The sequence below is a fragment of the Calonectris borealis genome, chromosome 19 (genome assembly GCF_964195595.1).
Source record: "Calonectris borealis chromosome 19, bCalBor7.hap1.2, whole genome shotgun sequence".
NCBI lineage: Eukaryota > Metazoa > Chordata > Aves > Procellariiformes > Procellariidae > Calonectris > Calonectris borealis.
The window spans coordinates 7,962,097-7,987,128 of NC_134330.1; the positions used below are offsets into that span (position 1 = coordinate 7,962,097).

Here is a 25,032-nt window from a genome sequence, read left to right on the forward strand (position 1 = left end):
GGCAGGTCTCAGGAACGATGCCCAGCGTGGGCCTGGGATCAGCTCCTGCTGCTGGGGGTCACACATCTGCCTGGGGGCCCCCCCACTTGGGCGTGTGTCATTTTGGGGATGGGTGGCCACGGCAATCAGAGTGATGGAGACGGTTGCCATAGCGAGCAGCAGCCGCTGGCAACCCAGCCTAGGTGGGGGGGGGAGGATGAACACCGACCCCCCTGCCCGGCCCTGCAGCACCGGGAGGGGGATCAGTGCAATGAGTTTGGCAGGTCTCATGCCTCCTGGAGGCAGGCTCCAGCATTGGGGTGAGCGGGGGGGTCCCTGTGACCCCCTGCCTGCAGGGGAGGACGATGGGCTGGGGGTGCCAGGCGGGGGCTGTCCCCCCCCACTCCCCACCCGGGTCTGTGCTGCCCCAGGCACTGCACTGCAGCACCCAGCCCCGGGCACACGTAACGCCCCATCTTAGGGCTAAATCCTGCCCAGCAAGCGGCGAGGAGGTCCCTGCCCACCAGCTCCTGCTCCTTCCTTCTCTCTCTGCCCCTCCGGTGCCTCTCTGGGGGGCACTGACCCACGCACACGCCTGCGCACCCACCCACGCGGGCGCTGCTCCAGCCTGCGGGATCCATTTCCCCCTCCGGGTGGGGAAACTGAGGCCCTGCCAGCGAGGAGGGGGTCAGGGTGGGGGAGATGTGGGGCTAATCCGGGCTCAGGAGGGCCAGGCTGAGCTGGGCTGGATCGGGTCCTGCTTCCACAAGACCCCCGGTAGCTTGGCTCCAAGGGAAGAAGCCCCCCGAGGGGCATCCCCGGCCCCCTCCCCTCTCCTGTGGCCATGCCGGAGTGGGTGGGTGGGCATGGGTGCCACACGGGGCAGAGCCCGTGGTGGCTCTCGCCTCCCAAAAAGCCACCCCAGCCTTAGCAAGGAGGCTGTCAGCCTGCAACGGTGCTGGGATGGGGTGCTGCCTGCGGGGTGTCCCTCCCCGCGCGGGGGGTGCTGGTGAGCCCCCAGCCCCTCTTTGCCACCACCCAGGGGTTGTCCCAGCCCCTTCCCCGGGGTGTCTGTCCTGCACCCCCGGGGTCCCTTGCAGGGCGCGTGCGAGCCAAGCCACATTTTCGGTTTATGGTTTCCAAGGGAGGGAAGTATTTTTACAGCGTGAGTCACCGCGCGCGGCTTCGAGTGGAAAAACCATCGGGGAGGGAGGGAGGCAGTGGGGGAGGCACCCACCCACTCATCCCTGCTCCCACGGGAGCACCCAGGGACCACCCTCCTGGCTCCCCCAGCCCGGGAGGGCGTTCGCCTCTGCCCCGGGAAGGCTGGGAACCCGCTGAACCATTCACCGGCGGGGACGGGGAGCACAGCATCCCGGATCCCCGGGGGGAGGCAGATGGCCCCCGGGGGGCAGAACCAGGGCTGTTTACTCCTGGCCGCCGCTGCCTGCCCCGGCTCCCGAGCCCTGACAGCGAGGGGGAGCCCCCCATCCCACGGAGCCCCCCCCCCCCCAGAAACTCGACACAGGCGATAACAATTAAGCAGCGCTGACGTCAGATCTGTAAGTTTATTTGCTCAATGTACGACGGCTACATAATGACTCACATTCATGATATTCCATCACTGAGGAAAAACTGCTAAGAATGGTCCGTGTGTGAAATAATTCCTTACAGAAACACGGAGTTGGAAAAATAATCACTGATTAGACCTTAAAAATAGTTCACTGCATAACATGACAAAAAGCACAAACAAAGGCTCATTCAAAGAACACAGTCATTGTTCTCCTACACTGTAATAGTTATAATTTCACCATGACGAACACCAGACATTAAGATTAAGCTAACACTGGTGTTTTCTTTTGCTTTTTTTTCCTTTTTAAAAACAAAATCATATATAATTGCATGTCACTATAGCAACATCCATAACAGATCAGTTTGTTACGATCACTATTTGGTAGAGCAAACTTTACCCCCAAAAGAAAAAAATAAATTAAAAAACTTTAAAAAATTTTTGAAGACTATTTTGTCATAGGAATACATAACATCTACAGTATAAGTTAATAAATTTCAAGCTACTGTATAGAAATACGACACTAGCATGCACAATATTGTATCAATAGAGTAATGGAGCAGTAATCATTTCACTGGAGAGACAGTATCATAGGCAAGTGCATCTCTTAAAAAACGAAAGAAACCATTCAAGCTGCTTAAAAATCAAGTCCCCGACCCCCACTCCGGTTTTAGCCCTCTTGTGCCATCTCTCCTGCATAAGTTTCCTAAAGCAGCCAGAGCAAAAGCCGAAAAGAAGAAAAAAGAAAAAAAAAAAAAAAAAAGATAGGTTTTGTAATTCCAGTAAATCACTTCCAAATTATACAGCTGGGACAACACTGCTCACGGGACACGAGGGTCAATCAAAGGAAGGTAAGAAGCCTAAAGCAATCTTCCAGTCCACGGCACGTACCGGCAGCGCGAGCATCTCGCCGCGGCATGCTGCACACCATACACCCGGCGGATGCGCTTGCTCGCTCGCCGCGAGCGAGGCTGGGCAAGACTCCGCGTGCGAAGGCATCCCGGTCAAAAAAAAAAAAAAAAAAAAAGCTTTGCCAGCATCGCCGGGGCAATATCTGGAGGCCAAGCACCGGCCTCGGCTCCGCTCGCTCCCCGAGGGGTTGGGGTAGCGGCTTCGTTTGACTGCGGGGAGGGAGCTGGAGCGACGTCTCCCCGTGCAACCCGACAGCAGGAGCGGCTGTACCGTGTGTGCAACACCACGACACGCTGTTTGCAGACTGACTCTCGAAAGGGACAATGAAAGCCTGTTTCCAAAAAAAAAAAAAAAAGGTAATGCACGAGTGCAATTTTTCCTTACTGCGCAGCTTTAGGTGAAAAGCTACGTGGCACAGCACTCCGCGAGCCAGAGAACAGCAGTGAACTTCCAACAACAATGTAAAAATAAAAATTAAAAATAATAAATTTACTCAAAATGGGGTAAATATTACCTGCTAAGCAACTCAGATGCCCCGACTCCCACCCCCAGCCGGATCAGACAGACTCAGAAAAGATTTTGCTAAGAAGAGAACTAAGTTCCTGGGCTCCCGATGGTTGATAGAAATGTCTATGATTGTAGCTCTTCCCTTGAGGATTTCTCTACCAAATTAGTTTCTAAGCTCCTGAAGTTCACTCATTACACCACAAGCTTCCCCAGGAGAAAGGAAAACGCACCCGGCTTCCCTGGTGACAAACAAGGGAGCCTGGGTGCCCGAGATCTGCTGACAAACCTCATGGTACAGTGGGAGAAAGTCAGGCAGAGTGAAATGGCAGTGCAATCCCTGAGGAAGCAGCTGTGGCACCTTAAATCAGGATGGTCTTTTGAAATACCAAACACAGTACATGACATACAGACCTGAATGCTCTTTTTTATTTTTTTTTTTTTTTAATTTTTTATTTAAGTGGCATTTTAAGTTTAAACACTTCCCCCTTGTCTAATTAAGTTCTTAAACCTTTTGCTGTGGACTTAAAATAGTTGAAACAGCCGCTAGCCAAGCACCTGTTAAGCTGTTGACCAAAAAACTAGAGCAGCTTTGATGTTCCTCGGGCGGGCGGTCTTCTTGCCTTGGGCGACACAGAATAGCTAAAGCCAGTCCACAGGCGAGGACTGATCAGGAAGGCAAGCCAAAAGAACTAGCAAAAGAAAAAACAGACAATCAAAGGCTTGATGTCATATGGCTGTAATGTAGAAATACTGTAAACTGCAATTTAGTGTTAATACTGTAAGCTACCCTAATAAATATCTTAACAAGAAAAAAAAAAAAAAAAAAAGATTGGATGGCCTAAATCCCGGGGCTTTGCAAGCCCCAAATTCTTTAGTTTAATTTTTTTTTAATTCCTTCTCAATTTGGGGATTTTAAGCTACGCCCTGCCAGGCAGAGCGCTGCAGAGAGGCGCCCCGCGACGTGGTACGGACACACGGCACTTGGACTGAAGAAACAAACGCACGAAGCCTTACTGGAACCACAGAACTCCCTTTTTTTTTTTTTTGCGTTGCTTTCCTTAAAAACGAGGGCCATTCCATCCACGCGAATTCATCTTAAAACCCTTTTATTTCTAGCGATAAAGTTAAATTAAAGACAGCTCCACTTGTATTAATAATCTACAGAACAGTCCATATGCCAGTGAGGCTGCTATTCCATACCAGCACAGCCAGCCTGACTTCCACTAGTGGTGTTTTGGCAAAAATGTCAACGAGGCAATCAAAGACAGGTTGTGGGGGGCCTCCCTGGGAAGGTGTCCCCTCCCTTTCCCTCCCCCACCCCTGACCCCCCCCCCCACTCGTGGGAAAAAAATAAAGACTGCAGTAGTTAGCATCAGCGTGCGGCTGCCAGTCCATCGGGGGGGTCTAGTTGTTGCCTTCTCCACCGTCGTCGTCTTGCTGATCGCTCGTCCAGAGCGTTAGGTTGTCGCGGAGGAGCTGCATGATGAGCGTTGAGTCCTTGTAGGAGTCCTCGTTGAGGGTGTCCAGCTCGGCAATGGCGTCGTCGAAGGCCGTCTTGGCCAGGTGGCAGGCCTGCTCCGGCGCGTTCTGGATCTCGTAGTAGAAAACCGAGTAGTTAAGCGCCAGACCGAGCCGGATGGGATGGGTCGGCTGCATGTGCTCCTTGCTGATCTCATGGGCTTCGCTATAGGCTTTCTCCGAAGACTCCACCACGGTCGCCCTCTTCTCGCCAGTGGCCACTTCGGCCAGGTAGCGGTAATAGTCCCCTTTCATCTTCAGGTAGAAGACTTTGCTCTCGTACTGCGTCTCGCTGCAGTTCTTGATCAGGTAGTTGTCCAGCAGGCTCAGCACGTCCTGGCACACCGCTTCCAACTCCTTCTCGATCTTCTCACGGTAGGCCCGGACCATTTCTATCTTCTTCTCGTTTCCATCAGCAGAGGTCTTCTGCTCGATGCTGCTAATTACTCGCCAAGAGGAGCGCCGCGCCCCCACCACGTTTTTGTAGGCAACGGACAACAGGTTCCTCTCTTCGTTGGACAGAGGCTCGTTCAGCTCCGTCACCTGCATCGAGAGAGGGAGAGAGAAGAGAAACGCCTGGGTTAAGCCCCAATCGCTTGACATTCCCATCACACATTCGGATGCTCCCATGCATCTCTAGCGAGATGCAGGAGAAGGCAGCTGGCTCGCAAAGTCATCCGGCATCCACTCCCATCCCAGAGGGAGCTGGCTGGGAACTCACACCGTGGTCCGGTCCCCCAGCAAGAGGGGTGAGTTGGGTTTTATTCGAGGTATTCTGCATCTCTTAGAAGATCAGGGTTTTCCAGAATGAGAAAAAGTCCTCTAGGAAAGAGATGCCTTTCACCTGCAGGATGAGAGTTGGACTTTGTGATGCAGGTGAGAGGGACAGTCAAAGCAAGAGGGTGGAGATGGTCTAGGTTTACGAGCTAGCTGTATGGATTAACAGTACCATAGCTACGGGGCATTCATCTTTTCCGTTTCCCATGAGCACAGGGCATGCTTCCGAGATGCCTAAAGAATACATCAGATGTTAAAATTACAGCTGCCTAAGGCACCTGCACAGATAAGGACTTAAAAGCTCACATGGTAAGAGTATGTTCTTCCCACACAGGATTTTCTTCATTGAGGATAACAGTGTTAATGCACAGCATCGCTTCTACCTGCCTGACACGCCGCAACAACAGAGGGATTACGGAGACGATGGAGCACAGAGCCATCTCACAAGCGGGCTGCCAAACACCGCCTTGGCCGGTTCAGTTACTGGGAAGCGTCACGCTTGATATTGCAATAATCTCATTCCAATTCCCGCAAACCCATCACTGGCTGAAGCCATCCGGCAGCACCTCCAGCAACAGCAAGGCAGCCGGCCAACTGCTGCACCAGCTGCCCTGCCTTACGGGCAGCAGGCAGCTCGGGAAGGGCTCGCATCCCCCTCATCTCCGTGCTGTGCCCTGTACGTGGATCTCTGCACCCTTGGAGCGGGCGCAGCAGCCCAGGATGCTGCGGCAGCCAGGCTGCTCCGTACAGCCGCTCAGCTGGGGTAGTTACAGCTGCCAAGTGGTACTTTGAGCCTGGATATTCGCCGTTGTCCCCTTCCCCCAGGGGCACACCGCCCCACCACGTACACACCCTGGGTACGGCCACGTGGGAAGCGGGCCAGGAGAGCAGGAACCTGTAAGCCCCCTCTCGGCAGTCACTTCTCCCAAGGATTAGGTAATGGTTTGGATGTGAAAGGCTTCTGCAAATACTGAGTCATTTTCACAAGGGCCTGCAAGGACAAGGTTTGTTCTGGGCCTAGATAACCACATTTATGGTGGTGATCAGGAGGCCAAGGGCTCATGCTGGAAGGTGTAGGATGGTCCGGCCCAGGACCTCATTTGAGCGGCCTGGAATGACTCACCCTCACTTACACCATATTGACCTGCTCATTCCAGCAACATCCACTCCTGCCTGCAGCTCTCCTTCCAGCTGGTCAGCCATGGTCTGGCTAATGTCTTTTCCCCAAAACAATCTACAGCTCAGCCTCAGTTTCCCACACAGCAAGCAGAGTACTCTGGTCTCTGATCCGGATCCCCTCTATTCCTTTCCTCAAGGCAGAGGCAGCAAGAAGAGCCTCCGCTCCCACTGCCCGCTATTGTGCGGACCTCTGCTGCTCCACGAGATGCTCTACAGCCTGGCAGGGGAAGCAGCAAACAGCCCAGCTCCGTACAGAAGAGGGTCTTACTATGTAAACCAGGCACAACTGCCTTCTGTGTCAAGGGAAGAAGACGGCTGAGGGACCAGGGAAATGGGTGTCATGTTAAAGAGGGCAGAGTCTCCTGTGACTATCAGCAGCTGCCACCAATACAGGACAAGGTGCACGGGGCAGCGTGCCAAGGCAGCTCCCAGCTTTCACGCCCCAAGGTAAGTAGGGCGTGCGATGCCCGGGCCACCCGGCAGCCAGGGGACTAACCCACGTCCCACCTCTCCCAGCCAGGCTAACGGTGGCTGTTTAACCACACGGCCCTGGGTTTTGTGTGATATGCTGCTTCCCGCAGAGGGGCCGGGGCAGAGGCTCAGCCCTGCACACAGCCCGACTGCAATGTGCTAAAATACCCTTAGCAAGTCATTTATATGCTGCTTCCAGGCTGCCTCGTGCTCCAAGTTCAGAGGTCTCTAGCTGTCTGTATTTTTACAAGACTTAACAACCTTGAGATGACCCCATTCATTCTTTCCTGAGTGACACCTGCACAAACAAATTAAAGATACTGTGAGGTTAAAGCCATCTTTGAAAGATACTGGAGCACAATGAAGGTGTCCTTCTGCCCTAGAGCTTATGGGTTGTTTATCCTTGGAGATATTCAACACTTGATCAGGTTACTCAGGGTCTTGTCCCATCTAAGTTGCCCTGCTTTGAGTAAGGGAATTGGGACTAGAAACATCCAGAAATCCTAGCCTGACTTATTCTCTTACCTTCCAGCTGTAAATTGAGTGTCCAACACCGACAGCCATACAACAAGAGACTCACCAACTCCAACAGTTTTCTGTCCTGACACTGGTTACGAAGGTTGATAACCACACGGGGTTTTGCTTTTAGCGAGATGCTCTCTGAGCAGAGATACCCGTTTTAAGTGTGGACCAAGCAGGCAACTTTAAAGCTGCTCCACAGCCGAGTCTGCAGGTATTTATCACTGCAGAAAGAAGTAGATTTACCTCCTTTCACCAGAATAGTCTCGCTGGAGGACAGATTTATTAAAACTACAGGGACTTTCGTAGGATTAGCTTTGCCATAAACATTTTAAATTCGAAGCTATTAAGGATTACGGAAGAAAGTTGCCTGTCAAAATCCTTTCAACAAACTCGCTGACAGATGGAAGGTACACCTGTGGAGAAAGCAGATTCCTCCAGGGAGCTCGCAGGGAACTTATCAAAGCAGAAAAAGGGAGCCTCGTTAACCATGTAACTGCTTTCTAGCAGTACGCACGCTCCCAGTAAGGTAAAGCACTGCAGAGATGCACTGCAGAGAAATGACAAAGGTGTAACACGGCCAGAGACAGGGACTGCATCCCTCAGCACTAGGAGAGGGAAGGGAAGAGGCTGCAGTCCTGCATGTATTACGGTTTGCAACTGAGCCAAGAGAGGAAGAAAGGAAAACCATCTGGCACTTGCATTCCCAGTAGGAAGAAAAAGAAAGATGCCCAGAACACTAGATATCGGGCAGCAAAGGTACACTTAGCTGCCTTAATCAGAGAGTCACTGGAAGGTGGAAAAGACGTATCCCAGGTTAAGCTGCCTTTGGGAACTGCCATCATCCCTGCCTCTTGGTCTGCCCAGAACCTGCCTGCCACGTCTCACGCTACAGTAAGACGCTGCTGCCCGCTTGCCCGCACCACTGAAGGATGGGCTGGTGTCTTTGCATAATCTGCCACGATACATGGGCCACTCCAGCATGGGATTGCAGTCATCATCACGCTGCTTTTGCCAACAGCGCTGTACGGGTGAACATCTCCAGCAGAAGACCATCCAGAAACCGCTGCTGCAACTTGTCAAGTGGATGCAGGTCTGTGCCTTCACTGTAAGCCTGTGCTGGCCAAGCAAATGCTGATTTTTCCTTACATTGCAGGATACCAACGCGAAGCGAGTTCAATAAAGCCAGAGGCTAACAGCAAGCTCCGATATACTTAATTTATAGTATTGCATTGAACGCCTCTGATGTAACATCAATAAGGCAATATCCTGCATCAGGCCTGGATTAGATTGCAGCGGTCATGTTACAAGCCCTTTCGGAGAATTTTTGCTGATGTTTGTTTCCAGCATCCAGACTAATATTACCAGAACCCTCCCCCTTCTTAACTTAGACCTTGGAGGGGTCTCACCTCCCTTAAGAAGGGCAGCACCCTCACACAGACCAACCCTACGAGCATTAGGTCACCTGATGCCATTCCCAGCACTGTTACATGGAGTTAGAGACTTCAAATATCCAAAGAAAAATCTCAATTTGGCATTAAAAGGGCTTGACAGGAACACAAAGCCATCAGCCTCTGGCTGGAAGTCTACCTGCTCTCTGGGAAGCTCAGTCATTTTGGAGTTTTACTTCCCTGGCTGACAGCAGAGAAAAGCAGAACTTGCACCACAAATCTCAGTAACTGTCAAGCCTCAAACTGATCTACTTGTGCCCCTGCAGATCAGAGCGGGGGGAGCAGGAGATGCGTGCAACTGAAATGGAGTCAAACCTTGCATGTGGCATAAATAGCCAAGCACAAAGAGCTAGTCCACACGCTCACGCAACTGGAAACTTGAGAGATGCAAGTCTCTTAGCTATTCTGAAAAAAAAAAAAAAAGAAAAAGAAAAAAAAAAACCTTTTTCACCTTCCTTTCTGCTTCTTCCCCCCAAACAAGCCGAGCCTGCAAGCCCAGCCACAAGACTGGCTCTTTATTGATGCAGAGCAGCAGGAGACCTCAGCTGTGGCACCTCTCATTTCTCTGCTGGTCTGCAGGCAATGGCCTTACTTGGCCTGTCACAGCACGTGACACACGTGCCAGGAGCCAGAACCTTCGCACACTGCAGGCAGCCCTGTGCTCGGCAGAAGCCCTTCCCAAGGGCAGAAGCAGAGGAGAAGACACCCAGCCAGGGAGTGCAGATCTACACCGGGCTTCGCGTGGAGCCGTCTGCACTGACAGGCCTTGGCTTGGAGGCACGCTCCGTCACCAAACTTGAGGACGCTGCCAAGTTCCAGTCTCACCAGTTCCTGCAGCCTTTGAGGGTGCAAGCGTCTGCACCACCAAGACTCAAGTGCCCTAAAGCCACAGGGAGAGTCCAACAGTTCCCATCGGACAAAAACTACTGGAAGTTTAGGGTTTCTACTGCTCCAGAGTCCAGAGGTTTATACAAATCAAAGCCCTCTGATTTACGACAAAGCTCTTCAGACGCAGCACGATCTCGGAGAAGGTCCTCGTGATTTCTCTGCTACAGCTGCGAGCACTCTGCCCAAAACCCGGCAGGCTCCCGGCATGCCCAAGTATCACATTGCATCCAGGGGAAGGTTCAGCCTCATGCCGAGAAGCCAGGGAGCATGCAAAACTTCACCTGCCCCAAAAGCCCAAGGGTTGGTCTTACTGCACCTTCTTTCCAGAAGCATCCTAATTAGCAGGCTTTTTTCAGACCTACAGGGAAGGTTTGCTCCCAGCCAGTGGCAGGTTAGTTTGCTTATGGGGCTTATTCCAAGACTCTTATCCTCCACTTCTCACCTTACATCACTAGGTCTGAAGTAATCTTTTCTGAGTACATCATGAAATAATCATTTTTGAGGACCCTTCAGTAGCTGCAATGGAGATCCATCACAGGATTTAGTTTTACCTGTTTATCCTTATACACATGGATTTTCACTTAGTTTTATAACTAAGTGCCCGCCCATTTATGGCTCCTACCTAGCTTTGATGTCTTATCTTAAAGCATACAGCAGAGCAAGCTGAGCAGACCCAGAGATTCTTCCCTGGGGAATACCATCAACATTTGACAGTTTAATCCACGTTATAAGCCTCAACACTTTTGCTTTTCTGATTGCCTAGAAGAGATCCCGAGTCCCTGACAACATCAGACATCTACAAAGGAGCCAAGCTTTCCTGCAGAGAGAGAGAGAGAGAGAGAGAACCATGAGAACCTCAAACTGCCCACTGAGAACAGCTTTTGAATGTCACCAGAGCTCCTCGTCCACCAGGATACACAACAGCCATCTTCTCCTCAGCACTTGTGTTTCCTCTGTTCTATCTACAGCTTCTGCATCATGTAATTAAGTATGTTATCTCTCAACAAAAACCCTAGCAATTGCCTTGTTTTTATTCACATGCAGCTTGTTAGTCACACTGAGGTCTGGCCTGAAGGTCCCCTTTTCTGCTTCAGTGGCCATGCCACCTTCCCCCCACCATCTCTAGCCGCTGTCTCGTGGTGGGACCCCATCACCCGACTGCAAGCACCAGACCACCTTCAGCAGCCTGAGCGCTGTCATTTTGGAAGTGACATGCCAGAGAGACTGCCTGGTTTTTATGTCCTCATCTCACCCTATGTCTAGCTTCTGGAGAAATGGCTGCCCTTGAGCACATTAAATTGTCACCATTAACCCGGTGGCTTGATTACAGTCACAACTAGATGTCGCACAACCTAGTCAAGAACAGCTTCTCCTTGTGCGCTCCAGAGCGAGCTGTCCTACGACACCATCGCAGCAGTCAGAAAGATGCTTTTCTTAAGCACTGTCCTACTTTGACACAAACTAGGCGTGTGTTAAACTAGACCTAAATCTAAAATCTTACCAGATTTCACTGGTTTGGGTCTTTCCCCCCCGTACTCTGGCCTTCTTCGCCATGTCACACTTCTAAAGTAGAAGTCACACCATAACTACTTCTCCCCTTGCTGACCCCCTCTGCTGTCCTCTCTGCTCGTGTTTTATCGCAGCATGGCCAGGGGGATTTTCGGCTACAGGTCAAGCCCTTCCTCTCATCTCAGACAAGACCAGAAAAGCACAAGCAGGCTGCGGGCAGAAGTTAGTTCCCCACTGCTGTCTTCTTTGACTGTTTCAGTATGAATAATCACATGCTAGTTCCCATTTTTTAAGCTGGCGGGGCCGGCTCTCATTGCAGGACAGCGGCTGAAGGCACATGGGATGGTTCTGCCATTACGTTTCAAATTGCTCCGAATGCGTCAAGGACCAGTGTCTGCAAAGTAAGATTATTTATTGCTTGTAGCATAACTGGATCTCAGATGCTATTTAGGCACTCTAAACACCGATTAGGATTTCTGCATGCTCCTACAGTTAACAGCAGCTTTCATCCCACTCTGCAGTCTTTATTATTTAAGGCAACTTTGAACCACCCGAGACAAAGTCTTCAAATTGGAAGGGAAATGTGAAAACCAAGAGCTCATTTATTTCATTGGCCTCTGTAGCTTAACAACTAGTTAAGCCAAAGTGAATTTCATCACACTACACACAGGTTTGATCAGTCCTTGGAGCCTGCAGATCTACTCCAGTTTCAGCTTGGCTCTGATGGATTTCAGCTAGAGAAAAAGCAAGTTTCAACTACTTGGGTCATTCCTGCATGTAAAAGGTCATAAGGGAGCCAAGGCGAGAAAGCCAGTGACAACAGTAGAGCTCTGAGCTGTTCCTATTCTGCATTTGGTAGCAGCATTTCACGTACCACCCCTTATCTGCAGCGCTGCAGTCCCAGCATTTGGTCTAACGGCTCAAGTTTTTCCTGCTGCAGAACACCTGGGTGCCATCGATTTGCCTCACCAGCTTCTTCTGCAGTTTTTGAGATAAGGCAAGCATAAGGAACATCCGCCTGCCTTCTGTATGTGGCTTCCAGGCACGTTATTGTACCTTCCGATTTGCCATGGCTATTGAGTTGACAGAGGGCAACCCAGACACATCGCAATAACCAGCTGGAAGGAACAATCCCAGCTTCCCAGCATGGGCATCGTATATGCTCTTCAAGTGCATCAGTGTAGAGCTACAAACCATTTCTGAATTAGCATTGCACAGACTTGTAGCAGGGAGCTGCTCCTATAGTTAGTATCTGCTTTTTGAGCCATTAAGAAATTATGCCCAAGTTCTTCTTGTCTTCCTTATTAACACCCAGATTTTTGTTAGCCTTACTGAAAGACAGGCTATTAAACAAGAGGGAAATTGGTCATAGGACAACTTGTTTCACTGTCTTGCTGCCACTAGCTGCCTCGTACCTATTAAAAACTCTTGGGAAAAATAATCAATCTCTGTTGGTCTAGTGCCTTCCTGCCACCAGATGGAGAAAGCAGCAAGTCGAACCACATCAGTCCCAGCATTTAAGAGGACTGTCACTCAGGGCTCATCACACCGTTTCTGGCAGATGGGATACCAGCACCTTTGCCTGCTAACTACAAAGCAACAGAAGGGACGCCAGGCTACTCCTTCCCCAAGATATGGCAGGCTGGCAAGCATCATCTGCCCACTTTTGTGTTTCTGCAAGCACCTCAGCAGCAGCCCAAGATCACCACCCCGCTCTGTCACCCAACAGCCTGGGGAGCTCTCCTGCCTCGGATTATCCAGTCTGTTCCCTGCTGATATGCCTTTTCTCCAAGCTTTCTGCAAAGCGCGTGGAGGACCAGTGCCACAGCATGCCACTGCCATGGAAGCTCAGATGTGCTCCTGGAGCACGCCGAAAGTTTTAGGAGCTCAGAGTAGATCCTTCTGGAAGGAGAATGACAATTCAGTGATTTCTATAGGCTCTTCTGGGCTGCATTAAACTTCTCCAGGTGTGAGCTGAAAAGCTCTTGAAGAGTAACTGCAGCTCTTTCCTCAACAGCATTTCTGTACAAGTTTAAAGACTTCTTTTTTTTCCCCATTCAAGCATTATTCTCCTTCAGGAAAGTCCATCCACTCACAGGCTTTTTAGCTGAAGCAGCCATCCATGGGATGACTACTGGTCATTTATAGAGTCTTAAGACTTGGTCAGCATAGGGGAAGACTGACTTCCCCCCCCGCCTCCAATTTATGGCAAAACAAAACCAAGCTAGACAGACTTCAGGGACTCCAGCACGTAAGCAGAGATACACTTGATAAATGAACCAAGTTTCACGTGGGGAGGGTGTTTAGTGCTGCTGGGAGCATTAGCTGCTTAAAGACTTACCTCACAGCTTCTAAGAGTACTAATCTGGCTCAGATATTAGTGCTTTCCTGCTCACCTCCAGCCCCACCGCCAGGCAGTAAGTACCCTGCCACCAGATCATCAAATCCTCCCCGGAGCTTCAAGTGTCAGGCCAACATGAGATGCTTGTCCTTAATCAGGGGCTCAAAAAATGACAGCGTTATGTTGTACCCATGATCTCTATTCAGTTGAACCAAGTAGAGAGCGGAGAGACCACGTGCATGGGTAGGAACACCCCAGGAAAGGTTGAGAGCAAGTTCTGGCTGCTGAGCGAGCCTGCTCCCAGGTCTGCCCAAGCAGGATGAACTGGACAATTCTTGGCTGCTTGCATGGCTTCCTCCTGCATGGCAGAGCCACTGCTGCCACGGCAGCTGGCAAGCTGCTGCTCCAGCAGGATGAAATGGGAGAAGCTGCAACCATGCAAACAACTCCCTGCAGCTAGCGCATAAGTTTTTAACTGCTTCGTGTCATTACCCCAAACACTTTGGGAAAGTCTGCTTGTCACACATCAAGGCAAGGTTCTGGAAATATAAAAAAAAAAACCTTATCCAAGATTTTTGTTCTAGGTCTTTTGGTCTGCAGAACCAGCAGTTCCTTGCAGTGTCTGAAATGTGTTTTACCAGATTAAGCAAGAGACTTTCCAGAACAGCCAGGTGGACTCCAGCATGCCAGCTCCACGATAGGTTTAATTTCCGCATCAGCGAGTAAGGTGATTATCCCTCCAGATGTACTTTACCCTCCCACTGCTTCAGGGATTTCAGGGTTGATCTTACACACCTCTAGCAAAGACAATTTTATTTAATTTCTTAAATGAACTTGCAGAACAGAAAGTCAAGTTTTTGCTTTGGCAGCTTTCTGGAGCACTGCAGCCAATTTTAAATTAGGAGGAGGGTCACTTTACTATTCTAGATCTGACTGTGGATTTAACCATCCTCGCCTGGCTCCAGTTATCTCCTCCCAGCCCTCTTTTGAAGCCCAAGGGACTACTACCACAGATTTGATCTCAGTTCATCACAGGTGACAGAGCCCCTCAGGCGCCAATGTCTTGACACCACCAAATGCAAGAAGCCAAGCTCCCAACTTCAAGGTAATGAAATATTCATCCCATGTAACAAAGCCCAACAGCATAAACAGGCAAAGCTCCAATGCCTTCCTCAGCTGGGTGTAAATCAAAGGCTGTTAATCTTCCCCAAGTTCTCATTCACTGCTGAATACTAAGCATTAGCCTTTTACAAGTGCAGATCTCCTACAGCAGTTCTCGAGCGTATCTGTTAGCATACAGCACAGCAACAGCTTCTCCAACTACTATTAATAAACTTCACGCTGCAGAGCACCACAACTGTCCAAACAACGTGTCCATCAGCAGCCTCGTTAACGCTGAAGCTGAGGCTTCTCGCTGGTATTTTTCTAGAGCCTTGCTGAAACCATCTTAGAGAGGAATCAGAAGCATAGTGACATGCCAAGTAGCTTTGCCTGCTACGTAAGCAAAGATACATCCCAAGCAAGCCAACCCATCCAGTAAGATCAGAGGGAATTTGCAAACAATTAAGGAATGTTTTGTACTTTGAGTCCCTGTAGACTTGCATTTGTCCGAGTGCAGCTGCCTCAATTCTAACATCTCCTTTATAGAAAAACATTAAGTACTCTAATCCCTAATCTGGGGATCACTTTAAGGGAATCTCATGCCATCATCAGTGACATGTTCTCTAGTTACTCTCCTACTGCTATTAACTAATGCACTGCCCTTGGTCACTAGATCACTAGTTTTGGGCCAAAAATCAGGTTTCTTCAATACCTAATTGAGCATGTGCTGGGTCATTCCTGAGATGTGACTAAATCTGGGTTAGCACAGAAAAACCTGAGACTGGGGGAAGTTTGTACTTAAATAGGCAGACAAAGGCTTTTGTTTCACCAGCTACACAAAGGCATTGCTTTTGAGAGACAGTCTCATCAGTGTTTCCTGCAGCCCGAGGATTGCTGCCTCATCATTTCAGCTCCGTTTTCCAGAATTTACCATTTCTGAGCATTTCCAGACCCCACCAAGCAAACCGGCCCTGCAACCAGGGTGAGACTCCTGGGTGAGCGTCAAGCCCTGCGCTCCCCCAGCCCCGGCAGTTCCCGGGGCTCTGGCCCATCGGAGGGGCTGGAGAGATGCGGCAGCTGGGGCTCGCCGTCATTGTGCACTCGGAGAAGCTGGACAAAGCCATCCTGCTGCCGAGCTCCTCCCCGAGGCAGGCTCCCCACCCAAAGCCATGGGTAGGAATCCAACATCTTGACATCTGGACTCTGGAGAGAAGAGTCAGGACTCTTACTTCAAAAAAATAAGAAATTTAAAGGGCAGAATGAAAGTCCTTTTGTCACCATTTTCCTTCATTTTAGGATGGGAGGAGGCACTTTGCTCATTAGATCAAGCAGCCAGGGGAACGAACAAGAGAAAGCTGGCTACGACAGCACTGGCCGTGCCCGGCCAAGGAGATGACACACCACCAAGTTACACAAACCCCACAGCCAGCTGGTCACGGGTCCATATCCTTCCCCTTTCCTGAAGTCCCTGACAGCTGCTCAAAGCTTCCTCCGCTTTGGAGGGGGGAAGGTGGGAGGAGGCAGAAGGAGAGACCAGGAGGGACCTCAGCAACGCCGGTGCACCACCCATATCCTGCACAGGAGAGCACAGCCATGCTCCCTCGCAGCCCCACTCATCTTGCAGGGTCCTCCACCACCCATGTGTAACTGCACAGTGCGTTCAGGCAGCGCTGTGCAAGCCGTGGGCTGGGTTCCCACAAAGTCATTTTGTCTGCAGAGGGGAAGAAGAGTTCCCCCATCTGCAAAGACCGAAAGCTGCACAGGCAGAGCCTGGCAGCCAGCAGCCATGGCAGAGCATTTTATCTAACTGCCAGCGTGAAACGGGACGTGGCTATTTATCTGAACAACATCCTGAAGTTAAGCCGAAGGTTTCAGAGGTAGAAAGACAAAACCACCGTATCTTCACCAGGACAGCGACAAATTCACAGCTACTTCCCCTTCGTTTTAGCAGGTGTTAAAACGGGTTCCCAAGCTATTGCTTTCCAGTGGCGACCATCGCTTGCAGAAATAATTGACTAAATACTTGCCACTCTTTTCATTAAATTTTTGCTTTCCAGACATCAAATTGCTGTATGTCTTCAGTCACGTGAATCTAATAGGAGGGAGACAGACTTCAGCCAAGGACAGGTTAGGTTAGTTATCTTTCCGGTAAAGAAGAGAAGTTGGTTAAGGCTTTCAGCCTTCCAGAAAGAAATAATGAAGGCCTGGACAGCAAAGGAAAGAGGGTCTACACTGGCTCCAAACCAGTTAGCACAAAAATACTCCTAAGCATTAGCTTTGGAAAAAAGCTATCTTGAGTTGCAGGGCACTGAAGAGTAGAAGAGTGCCTGGAAGCATCAAGGGTGCATCAGCTATCCAGAGACGACCGAAGCCCTGCATCACAGCTTTGCCACAGTGAAGTGGAAGATGATGCCTGTATCCTATCAGGACTGTCAATGGAGAAATGCTTGGGAAGCCAGGCAAATCCTGTTTCACCGTGCTTTGTACTGCAGTTATTCCACTATGCATTCACTTTTCACTGTCAGTCACAGGTCAGGAGGCGGAACTGGGCAGAAAAGCAGAAGGCAGCTTCAGATCTGCAGAGCCCTATATGTCCCAGACACCAACGCTACTGAGGAAAGGCTCCCTCGGGTCGGATCGTAGGCATTTTCCAAACCCCTCTTCCTCTATACCTGCCTCTGAACAGCCTGGTGTCTGGCTGGGATACACCGAGCAGCTAGCTCTAGTCTGAACTAGCCTGCCAGTCCTTTTTGCTCTTCCCTGCCAGACGGGTATGGAGCTCCCAACACGCTACTCACCTCTGCCAAGGGAGAGAAGCAGCACCGACGAGTCCAGCAGTGCTCCATGTCCAAGCACATGTCTGAGCTCAGACAAAGCCACCTCCCAAGAAGCAGCTGGCCGCTCAAGCATTGGCACGAGCATGGATTGTTAATTTTTCCTAAATATGTACCCGTGCACACAACTTTCTATGCATTCGTTTGCACATGGTTTACTTGGCATGGAGCGGCTCAAAATAGAAGATGAAGAGTTCAGTTGTAGAGTTCGTGCATTATACCCTGCCAGATACATCACCGTCCATAGAGGTTTCTCCAGGTGTAAAGTCATAGCTACCGCTCTCCTCTCCCAGCCCCTGCTCCATCAGCTGCACCCTGAGACATGTTTCTTCTTGTATCCTCAAGAATCACAGCTAGTAGATCAACTCCTAACTACAGGTATGCATCAATCAAAATGGTAAACATGACAAGCACATCTCATCTTTTCTGATGCCTCGTGGAGTGAAGATCTGCACACTCAATGCCTCACCCTACCCAAATCTGCAGTTCCACAACACCCAGACAGGCCAGCTGGCATGTGCTCACTCATATTGTCCCAGAGCGTTTACTGAACCCAAGGGAGCACAAATTCTTTAGAGATTTAAGACAGAAGACTGTATCCAAGGTTAAGTGACTGCTCACCAGTACAACGACAGCAGAGGCCCCTGACCACACAAGCTGACAAAGCTCCCACCACGGGCATTTTGCCCTTGCAGAGTCCTTTCATTGGCACAACTTAAACCCACCCGAATGGCACGAGCCACCCATCCCAACATTTCAGCAGGAGGCAGAAGAGCAGCTTGCTGGTACAGCTGGAGTCCTCTGTCTATGCGCCATCCTGTGCACACCAACATCTTTCTCCATCTCAGTCCTAACTGTGCTTCTTCCAAGCATGTGACACCCCAGTATGGAATGGTGCAGTGAAATACCAGGCTCTGAAAATCCTTGTACTTATGATTGTGAAAGGGCTTGGGGTCACCCCCCAGCCTGGGAACAAAACCCTGGTTCAGCCCAGGCCTCCCCATGGGCTACTGGGGACCACCAGGTCACTCGTACTCCACCTCCCTGATCTTAAGCTCTGCGAGGTTGAGACTTCTTATTCCTACCCAGAAAGCCAAGCTGACCATGCTCCTGACCAGCTCTAATGCTGACACAAGAATGAAAACAGCTTAAAATGAAGCGGTCCAGTAATACACAGTGGAGAACAGATGTGGCAGAGGAAAAAAATATGGTGGGGATCCTCAAATTAAGGAAAACCTTCTACCAGCAACAGAAGGCAAGGAAGAAGCATGTTCCTCCAGACATCATCCAGTTCAGATGAGACAAGCCAAGAACAGAGTGCATATGCTCCAGGGGTGCAAGAGTTTTCAATTCAGAAAACACGGAGCTGAAGTTCTGTGGTTGCCCTTAAATTGTTGTTCCTGTAGCCTCTAGCAAGCCCAAGTTCACATCATCAGTGCCCAAAAAGTCTATTCCAGAGAGCAACTTTGGGATCAGCTGGTGAACAAAGCTTGGGCAGATAGGGCTTGTCCATACATATTATGAAGCTTATTGGGTGTTCCAAAATAAAAAAAAGTCATCTCCTGTGAGCCAGGCATCTTTAACCACAAGAAGCAGCGCAAGAAAGAAGGGGGGGAGGGGGTGGAAATCAAGACAACTCCCACCAATCTTTTTGCATTTTCAGGGCTAGCCACCATCCAAAAGATCTACTGGCTAAGCCCAAAACACCTAAGGGCTCTTGGAGAGCCCTCGCCCAAGAGCTTTACTGTTTCCATGTACCTCAGATGTCTGCAGAGGATTCAACAGCTATATTCTCCATCACAGTCTCAATATCACGTTCGTTTAGTTCAAAAAGAGCTATTTCTAATCAAATCCACACCTGGCTATTACTGAGAGAAACCCAGCATGGTCTCACAAGTCAGTGGCTTTTCCTAAAGCTCATAGATGAAGGCTTACCAGGAGCTTAAAGGGGAATTTCTAAGAGCTTGAGCTGCTGAAGACTCGCCAGTTAATATAGTTAATGTGTGCAGTGCCCACTTGTACTCGCGTACAGGGCATGTTGCTACCTGTTTGCGGCTTAAGTGCAGATGTGCGACTCAGCCTACCACTACAAGGTCCTGAGGTCGATTTACACAGAGACAACCCACGCCGTGAACCGTTACGAGGTCGAAAGACGGCAGGACGGCAGCTCCTCACAGCAGCCATCCTGCTCTGACCCCGCAGGTCTCCGGGAAGGAAGCCCTGCTCCCTGCTTGTGAGTCACGCTGTCTCAGACCCCCACCACCATCACTCAGGTCTGAGCAAGCCCTTGCTGCTAAAGGGCGGGAGGACTGTTCCTCTATGTGTAAAAGCAGCTCGGGAAGCACGCAGCCATGCAGCCCCATGCTGCAGTGGACCAGGAGGCACCATGAGGCTGAGCAGCATTCAAGACACCTGCACAAGGGGCGGCGGCAAGAGCATCAATGCAGTCATTAGATGCCAACATACCCTCTCCAACTCGGCACTGGAAATGGTTTCTCCAAAGCCTTCCCCAGCCCCCCTGGGAAGTGCTACTACAGCAGCTCGCACTCCTTGCTCCCCTCCTACCATCACAGATGGCCTGCCCAGCACTCCTCCTGGAGAAGCCTTTCCACCTCACCCTTTTGTCTCGTCTACGCTGCGAAGCAGAGAGCAGCTAATCATCCCTGCTCCACTCCCCCGGGACTCTCCAGATAGGAGGGATTTGTGTTACTCCCCCTCTTTCCAAGGGCGAGCCTGCTATCTGCGTGAAGCCCCGCTATCTGCACTAACCTGGTCTCTGGACGTGGAGGACGATAGCCTGCCAGGCTAGTGAGCAACACGGCAGAAGCCCACATACCCCGTGCCAGGGAAGGCCTGCGATTCCCCACGCTCGCTCTCCTTCTCCACCCACAACGGCCATTTACTGCACCAAGAGCCAGTTGTGTCTAAAGCTTGGGCAGCAGCCGACTGCTTTTCAGCATCTCCAACGTTCACTCCTCCACACCCACCACCACCACAGCTGATGGTCCTCATGTGCAGCACAGCCACGGCTCCGCTGCAGAGGCTGGGTCCCCAAAGTCAAGCAGCCAGGTATTCCCCTCGCAGGGGACCTTCAGGTGAGCTCAAGGACTCTGCCATGTGGTCCCATACCTACACGATACGTAGGTGCAATGTAATAATCCTCCCCCCGCCCTTTTTAGGCGACTTATTTCCTGCAAAAGTTATTGCGATCATCTCACTTGTTCACCTGCGCATCCCTCCCACCCTAAAGGTCTACAGGGAGGCATGTGCTCTGCTCCCCAGACAGCACCCGTCAGGGGCTTGGCAGGCCTCCACTTCCAAAAAGGCTCCAGCAGCATTGCTGCTTCCCAGCTAATGGATATCGATCCACAGCCCTGGCACTGGGTCAGACGGTAAATTCTTCGTGGAGCTGACCCAGACAAAAAGGCAGCTCACTTCAACCACGGGCACTGCGGGCAGCAAAACCCCAGCGAGCTAGGAAGGAACCCACTGGTGCTGCGTGGGCACAGCATCAGTTGGGATGGCAAGCCCAAGGCCAACCCCTGCCCACTGACCAGCAGGCATGGCCACCACCCTGGGGACCAGCGGGGAGCTTTCCTGCTCTCCAACACATTATAGGGCTGACTGTAGCCCCAGAGAGCTGAGGTGACAAGGGACACGACCAAGGTCATGCAGCCGTACCCTGGACCGATGGGCCCAGCCCCGCACCCCTCCCAGGTGCGGCATCGCCTTCTGCTCCCTCCGGCAGGCGAGGGGACCATCTGCTGTGTTTTACAGAGACACCCCAGTAAACCTGTCACATTCGGGGGCTGAAGGAGCAATCCTGCTCCTGCAGCAGCAATGCGACTGCACGTACCAATTGGGGCACTGGCGGATGGCACTTGCAGCAAGGAAGGAGCTAGAACTTATTATATACATAATATTATTTGGAAGAAACTATTGTGATCCAGTACATCACTGTGGCAAGCAGCACTGGGTAAGTCAGCAGACAGTGAGAGCCCCAGTACACTATTTCCATTTTAAACCATTAAAGTAGCCATTCCGCACAGGCTCTCGAGCAGGCAGGGCTGAGGCTTGCTGAACAACCTGCCTGGCTGCCGTGTCACCACCCGTAAGGCGACCACCAAAATGCAACGGTGAGCTCAAGCTGCAGGAAAATGAACCTCTTTTATGCACATCATTACCATGTCAGGCTTTAAAGGAAAGCCGCCCAGCATTTCTCAGCACGATGTTAAGGAAGGCAGCGGATAGCTAGCTTTAGAGGGCAGGAGATAAAACGGCAACAACCACGGGAATGCTTCTGCATCACCTTAGCTAGACGCAGCCTGCATGCTCTCTGCTACCACCTGGGTGCATTGCAGCTTGGACCATCGCATATGACATCACTAGGCGTTGCTACGGAAATGAGTGCGAGGTCATCAGCCTCCCGCACAACCGGAGCTGGGGGATGGGCGGCACGCAGGACGGTGACAGGGATAACCAAGTGTGACATGCCCATCACCGCCGGACCGACCGCACCGGAGTTTGGGCAGCATCGTGCAGAAATGAAGAACAAAGCTCTGCCTTTTGTTTGCTGTCACGGGAGGCGTCAGCACTCCCGCTGTGAATCATTTTCTTACGGCCAAACTACACCGCAACTGATAAGCGGCATTAGCCTGGGTTACTGTTTCACCAGGGCCAGTAAAGACTGAAAGGAAAAAGCATATATATAATCTCTAACACCACCTCTAATTTAAACCTCCGGTAAGCAGGCTAGGGAGATTCGCCCAGCGGAATACTGCAACGCGGCTGTGCATCCCAGGCATATCCCTGTTGGCTTTGTCATAGCGGCTGTATTATCCGTAGGAAATGAGCTGTAGGATCTGCTCACGCAGCAGGCTTTGCTTTAAAATGAATAGATGCCGTTATCAGAAAATGGTATAAAAGCCATAGAGAAGCAGAGGAATAGCCCGGTTGGTTTAATATGATAATATCTCGTTCTGATTATCTGTATTTCATTTCTTGATAAGACATCTCCTCCCTCCCCATGCTCAGGCTGTGACAGTTTTGTCTGTTTGATAAATGCAAGGTTATTGACAAAATGGTGCAATATGGGCAAACAGAGCTGCACCCACGGCAGACTGCGACATTCCTAGATCAGCATTCACTTTTCATCAGCCAGGGAGGACACCCCAGCTCCTCGCAAAGGTTCAGACCTGACTAAGAAGACAAACATAAAGAACAGTTTTCCCCTTTAAAGCACCCCCTCCCTCCCTCCACCCAGTCTAGCCTCTCTGCAATATGACAAATGCAGAATCTTCTGGAATGACTTGATCCTGCCTCCCACGATTGCTTTGTTTGCAAGATCAGATCAGAGATATGGTTTTTTTTCCCTTCTTATATTGTCAAAATGTCAGTATTGAAGGGGAGCGTTCAGTGTCACAAATCAGATCAGCCTGCTATATGCAGAGTCTTTATTTTAAGAGCGTGAAATGAATACAACATGACTCAATTCATAAATCTCCAACCAAGTGCAGTAAAAATAAGAGCTGTGGCAGCGAAAGGGCTCCCGATCTTTGGGGTCATAAGCACACACCAGCCTCGCCGACCGCACGCAGGAAGGGATGCACAGGAGCAATGGGGGGTTATTTCGGCAGCGAGGAGAGGTGTGCACGCAAACCCCCCCCCAGCATGGTTCCCCGCAGCCTCGCCCCATGGGGCTTGGCAGTCCCCCCCGAGCCGGCATGACCTCCCCAGGGAGCACCGCACCCCAGGGCTGGCTCCTCTGCCCCCTGCGCTGGGGCAGGGCGGGAAGCAGCGGTGGGGATGGGGGCACGGCGGAGGATGCATGGGGCAGGGTGGGGGGCCTGGTGTGGGGGGAAAGAAGGGATGGGGCAGGGAGGTGATGCGTGGGGCAGGGTGGGGGCTCTAAGGCAGGGGAGAGGGGGCGTGGGGCAGATTGAGGGGCAGCAGGGCAGAGGAGAGGGTATGGGGGGGGCAGCAGGGCAGGGGAGGCAATGCGTGGGAGCTCTAGGGCAGGGGAGAGGATGCATGGGGTAGGGTGGGGGGCTCTAGGGCAGAGGAGGGGGATGCGTGGGGCTAGGTGGGAGCTCCAGAACAGGGGAGAGGATGAGTGGGGGGCTCTAGGGCGGGGGATAGGGATCAGGAGAGAGCAGGGAGTCCCTAGGCGGGAAAAGGTGAAGGAAGCGGCACCCGGCGGGGGGTGCTGGGGGCAGCACAAGGACCGGAGCCGCACGGAGGGTCGGTAAGCGGGCGGTAAGGGCGAGGGGCCGGGGCCCGCACAGCCCCGCGGCGCGGCCCCCCCCCCAGCCCAGCCCGGCCCCGGCCGAGCCCACCACCCACCGAGGGGGGCAGCACGGGAAGGGCGAGGGGAGCGCGGACCCGCACCCCCGGGCCCGGCGGGGTGGGGTGAGGGGGGGAGGCGGGGAGGGAAGGACGACGGACACGGGACGGGACTCACGTTCTTCATGGCGGCCGCCATGTCGTCGTATCGCTCGGCTTGCTCGGCCAGCCGGGCCTTCTGCACCAGCTGCTCGCGGTCCACCATCTTCGCGGGGCCGGGGGAAGGGCAAGGAGGCTGCGGGCTCCGGGAGGAGGAGGAAGAGGAGGAGGAGGATGAGGAGGAAGGGCGGCGGCGGGAGGAGGGCGAGCGGGCGGGCGGCGGCTCCTGGCGCTGCTGCGGCTGAGGCGACGGCTGCACCCGGTGCTGTGCGCGCGCCGCGGGCCACCACAACCCCCCTGCGCCCGCCCCGCCCCGCCCCGCCCCGCCGCCCGCCACCCCCGCGCGGGGCACGACGGGAGATGGAGTCCTCGGGGGGGTGCGGCGGGAACCGCCGCACCCCCCCGAGGACTCCATCTCCCGTCGTGCCCCGCGCGGAAGCGCCACACCGCCCCCGGCCCCGCCCCCGGCCTCGCGGCCTCGCTCTGCCCCGCCGGGGTCCCGCCCCGCCCCGCCCGCGGGGTCCCGCCGGCTGCCCGTGCTGATTCACCGGGAGCGGCCCGCGGGGCGGGGGGACGGGGCTCCCCTCCGGGGGTAGGCCTCGCTCGGCGGGGAGGCCGCTGCCTGCACCCGTGTGGGACGCAGGGCCGCTGCTTGATCCACGGGGACCACGCACGGCCCGGGCCCACACATAGCCCGGACCCACTCACGACCCAGACCCACTCACGGCCCAGGCCCACTCACAGTACGGACTCACCCGCAAACCAGGCCCACTCACGGCCCAGGCCCACCCACAACCCAGGCCCACTCACAGCCCAGGCCCACTCACAGCCCAGGCCCACTCGCAGCCTGGACCCACTCACAGCCCAGGCCCACTCTTGATCTAGGCCCACTCACTCACAACCCAGACCCACGTGCAGCCTGGACCCACTCACAACTCAGACCTACTCGCTACCTGGACCCACTCACACCCCAGGCCCACTCACACCCCAGGCCCACTCACAGCCAGGTCCCACTCACAACCCAGGCCCTCTCAC

At 52.4% G+C, this 25,032-nt stretch overlaps 1 protein-coding gene across 1 annotated transcript; it reads right to left on the reverse strand.

Moving 5' to 3' along the window:
• Positions 1-1,517: 1,517 nt before the first annotated feature.
• Positions 1,518-24,300, reverse strand: YWHAG (tyrosine 3-monooxygenase/tryptophan 5-monooxygenase activation protein gamma). Its single transcript, XM_075168895.1, has 2 exons — positions 24,017-24,300; positions 1,518-5,029 (listed from the first exon to the last, which is right to left on the reverse strand). Exons 1-2 carry the CDS (start codon positions 24,101-24,103, stop codon positions 4,373-4,375), a joined length of 744 nt encoding a protein of 247 aa, XP_075024996.1. The 5' UTR covers positions 24,104-24,300; the 3' UTR covers positions 1,518-4,372.
• Positions 24,301-25,032: the final 732 nt, after the last annotated feature.

Excerpts from the sequence above, each read along its gene's own strand:
- YWHAG (XM_075168895.1), bottom strand. The coding sequence starts at position 24,103 with ATGGTGGACCGCGAGCAGCTGGTGCAGAAGGCCCGGCTGGCCGAGCAA. Across the intron at positions 5,030-24,016 it reads TGGCGGCCGCCATGAAGAAC|GTGACGGAGCTGAACGAGCC; the intron begins GTGAGTCCCGTC and ends CTCTCGATGCAG.